At 39.4% G+C, this 4,763-nt stretch overlaps 1 protein-coding gene across 1 annotated transcript in view; it reads right to left on the reverse strand.

Moving 5' to 3' along the window:
- The window catches only part of cunh5orf63 (chromosome unknown C5orf63 homolog), a 7,165-nt gene extending 2,445 nt beyond the window's left edge, over positions 1-4,720 (reverse strand). The window contains exons 1-3 of the mRNA XM_016263032.1: positions 4,666-4,720; positions 349-429; positions 97-153 (exon numbers count right to left, since the gene is read on the reverse strand). Of these exons, the coding sequence (XP_016118518.1) occupies positions 97-153; positions 349-423 (132 nt within the window). The 5' untranslated portion in view covers positions 424-429; positions 4,666-4,720. The remainder of the gene's footprint in view (positions 1-96; positions 154-348; positions 430-4,665) is intronic.
- Between the last annotated feature and the right edge of the window lie 43 nt (positions 4,721-4,763).

The raw sequence follows: 4,763 nt of genomic DNA on the forward strand, positions 1-4,763 counted from the left end.
ACCACCCACTCACACACCCCTGATCAAACCTCCAGCTCAAACACACACACACACACACACACACACACAGAGCTGAGGAGTGTGAGCGGATCTTACTCTGTGTCTGTAGGGCTCCAGCGCTGCTTTGGCTTCATCACACAGAGGACACAGCTCCTGGAACACAAACACACAACACAGACACTGCACTCCATCATTCCAGCAGGCTTTATGATGCATTACTTCACTGGTGTTAACAGCACTCTGGATGCTACAGAGACTGCATTTATCAGTCATTTCCTGAGTGCTGCTCGAGGAAGAGATCTGATAGATGATTCGCTGAGAGTGTGTGTGTGTGTTTGAGAGTATTACCTTGGTGAAGAGCGTGAGGACAGGAGTCCTGCGGCAGTGCTGTGTGACTGCTCGAGCCATGCCAGACAGCAGCATGACTGACTGACACACACACACACACACACACACACACACACACACACAGAGAGAGAGAGAGAGAGAATTAGGCCAATACCCTCTACTAATGCGCATTGAGAAAAGAGCCATCACATTTGGGAAACACCTAAAAATGAGTGACCCCAACTCTTCCCATTTTAAAGCCCTTAAAAACCATGAAGTGAACCCTGAAAAAAGTCCCCTGATTCAGATGGTCCTGAAGCTGCAAAAATGACTAACAACATCCAGCATCAGGACTCTGAAATATTCATCCACAAAATTCGGCCCAACCAAATTATAAAAGCACAAAAAGAAAATTATCTAACCTATTGGACTGAAACAACAGAAAAACAAAGTAAACTTGAATGTTATTTGGCCCTAAATAGAGATACATCCAACCATTTTCACAAAACCAATCAACACAACAAAAGACTAAAAATGAAGCCCCCCTCAAACACAGTACAAAAAACCTCATTACAACACCACTGTAATACAAAGGTGTCCAAATCCTGCATCTCTTTATAGTATTTAAACTCCACCGAGATCCTAGACCTAATAAATGCCTTAAACAACAGTACACCATCTTGGCCATGTATATTTTTAATCCTGTTTTTTCTTGAAATATATATGGCCATTTTTGCCTGGCCGACCATAAAGTTAATCAACTGCCATTTAAGTCTTTGATTGCGGTTGCATCCTGCCCCATAAATGAAAGCCTTAGGAGTGAAACTTTCCTTAAAACCTAAAAACAATTGTTTTAATAATACAAAAAAGTGTCAAAGTCAATAAAGTCAAAGATTTGAGCCTAACACATTCGAGAAAACAATGAAAAATTGTTTCTCTTAACCCACAAAAAACACAACCTTCATTAACATTGGAATTAATAACCGAAACAAAAGCATTAACAGCAACAGCCCCCTTCAGGATTCTCCATTGTAGATCTCCTGATTTTTTCATCAATGGTGGTTTGTATAAAACCCTCCAAAATGGTTTAACTTCATTTCCAATGTCAAATTTCTCCCTCCAGACATTATCACTTTTCTCACACAGTATGGACTTGTATAATATTTTAACAAAACATTTGTAGATCACTTTTCCACTTAATTCTTCTAATAATAAGTCCTGAAGCCCATTCAAGTTTAACAAAATACCAGACGTCTCTTTTAAACCTGGTGTAATTCAGTGCTCAGGAAGTACATTTCCTTCCTCAAAACGTTTAAGAATCGACAATTCCTCTGCTGTCAGTTTCTTTCTCCATAACTCCATGATTGTTGAGGTTTGTCGCATGGATTTCTTTCCCAATAAAGATGCCACAGCCACAATGTCTTTCAATTTGGATCCGGCCACTTTAATCATGTGACCAAGCTTTACAGTCTGAGTGTCACACAATCTCTGAGACAGATTCGGCACTTGATCCGTAATGTCCAAACGAGCCCCTTTAACTAGAGGCTCCTCCAACAACCAGAACAGAGAAGTAGCATTTTCTGGTCTTTTAATAATAAAAGATCCCCACACTTTAAACAATCCATGGTAGAATGAAGACATTCAAGTGTAGCTTTTTGGTATCTGTGAGGAACAAAGCAGTATCTAATCCAAGTCCATCCACTCTGTAAAGAATGCTTTTCACAACTTCTCTCCATATCACATCCACAGAGCCTGTTAAAAACTTCTGAATGAACTGTAACCGGAATGTTGTATATCTGCTTGATAGAGACACCAAACCTTGTCCTCCCTCCTCCACTGGCAAAAAAAGCACACTTTGAGGGACCCAGTGCAGCCTGTCCCAGAAGAAGTCCACTAATATTGTTTGTAAACGTGACAATAGTCCTGTGGGAGGTTCCACACAAGACAGCTTATGCCACATAGTTGAGGCTATTAAGTTGTTCAATATTAGTACTCTCCCTCTAAAAGATAACTGAGAGTGAATCCATCTCCATTTCTTTAGTCTGCCCTCCATTTTTTCTATAATCCCATCCCAGTTTTTCTACTGCACAGATTCATCTCCAAGATGCACACCCAAATACTTAAGACCCCCCCTTTTCCAATTCAACCCACCAGGTAAAATTGGTAAACCATTCTTCCATTTACCTTTAATCAGTGCATCACTTTTCTCCCAATTCACTCTTGCAGCAGAAATTACACCAAATTCATTAACAGTTGATGCCAAATTAATAACATCTTTTTTCCATTGATTCAAATCATGACATCGTCCGCATAGGCAGATATTTGATGTTGAACACTGTGATTCCTTAACTTAAACCCTTGAATACAAGAACGCAACTTATTTAACATTGGTTCTATTCCCAAGGAATATAACATTCCAGAGAGAGCACATCCCTGCCTTATACCTCTCCCAATTTTAAGAGGGGCACTCAAACCACCATTGATCTTCAGTACGCTCTCAATGTCTTTGTACAATACTTTAATCATTCCACTAAAATTGGACCCAAAGCCAAAAGCATCAAGCGTATTCCAAAGGTATTGATGCTCTATTCGGTCAAAAGCTTTTTCCTGATCAACTGAAATCAAGCCTATATCAAGATCAAGATAACCAGAGACGTCCAAAATATCTCTGATGAGACTAATGTTATCCATAATCGACCTTCCGGGTATACAATAGGTCTGGTCAGAATGAACCACTTGCCCCATCACATCTTTTAATCTATTAGCCAATGCCTTAGAGAAAATCTTTAAATCTGTACAAAGTAAACTTACAGGTCGCCAATTCTTTATTTCCTGCAAATCACCTTTCTTTGGCAGTAAGGTGACCACTGCCCTCCTACAACTTAAAGGGAGGGAACCCACAGTTAAACTTTCATTTAAAACATCCAAGAGGTCTTTGCCCATCACTCCCTAAAAAGCCTTATAAAACTCGACGGAGAGGCCATCAATACCTGGTGCTTTACCAGTCTTCATATCTTTCAAAGCATTTAAAAGCTCCTGCTCTGTAAGAGGCTTCTCAAGTTTTACTTCAGAGTCCTGAGTAATCTTTGTCAAACCGTCATAAAACTTGGCAGATAACTCCTCATTCTCTTTATATTCACTACTATATAACTCAGCATAGAATTGTACAGCCCTTTTCCTAATACTTGTGGGCTCTTTCAAGTCCTGCCCATTCTCTGTTCGAATAGAGTGAATAAATCGACTCTGCCCATTTTTCCGCTCTAAGCCAAAAAAAAAACCTTGATGGGGCATCCATTTGTGTGAGCAACTTTATACCCAACAGGTCTGTAAGAAATGACTTCTTGCATTTAAGAGCATCAAGACATTGATGTTCCCCAGTAACTACAAACAACTTTTGCAAGTCAATAATCTCGGATTCAACTTTTTTCATTGAGTGCGTAATATCCCTAGAGACATTGAAAGCGTACTGTTGACACAATGCTTTAATTTAAACTTTCCCATAATCCCACCACTGTCTTAAATCAGTAAAACAATTTTTCCTACTTTTGAAAATTTCCCAAAAATTACAAAACACATTTCTAAAATTCATATCACCCAACAAAGATTCATTAAAATGCCAATAAGCACTCTTTATTTTACATTCGCTATAAACACCTCACATAAAACAATGATCCGAAAACCCAACTGGAATAATTAAGCACTTTTTAACAATATTAAATTGATATCTAAAACAATAAAACCTATCAAGCCTGGCCATTGAAATAACATTATCTCTGGAGTGTGCCCATGTATACTGCCTATTGTTATTGTTCAATTCTCTCCACACATCACACAAACTGTGGGTTTCAATCAATTCACGTATTACACGACTTGAAGCAGTATGAGCTTCAAGTCGTGTATGGTTCAATCAAATGGTTCCTATCAAGAGCATCATTTTCCGTGCAGTTAAAATCCCTCCCCCCACAAAAATATAATCATCTGGATTACAATTTTGTAAAAAAACACTGACAGTTTTAAGGAAGGCAATTCTTTCATTACTGTTTGAAGGACAGCCTTCCCAACAGCCAAGGCACAATCTTCAACCGAACAATTAAAAACAGGCAAAACTTTAATGCCATGCCTGCGTGAAATTTGGTCAAAGCTTTGACCGGGCGCCGCCGATGCCACCATAGTCACCCGGCAAACACCGGCCTACGACGTCCTCTCACTTTATACTTCACACAATACTTATTCCGCTACAAAATTATACCAAAACTTTAAGACAATCAACACTAAACCACTTGTGAAAAAACAGTGTGGGAAAAGCAGGAATAAAGAGAGAAAAAAGTTCACTCTCACCACAGCAGCGTTCTCACCCACACGCTCCTTGCAACACTCACCCCGCACATGCGTACGAAATGAGAGAGAGAGAGAGAGAGAGAGAGAGAGAGAGAGAG

Source organism: Sinocyclocheilus grahami, unplaced genomic scaffold (assembly GCF_001515645.1).
Source record: "Sinocyclocheilus grahami isolate Dianchi unplaced genomic scaffold, SAMN03320097.WGS_v1.1 scaffold4614.1, whole genome shotgun sequence".
In the NCBI taxonomy this organism is placed as follows: Eukaryota; Metazoa; Chordata; class Actinopteri; order Cypriniformes; family Cyprinidae; genus Sinocyclocheilus; species Sinocyclocheilus grahami.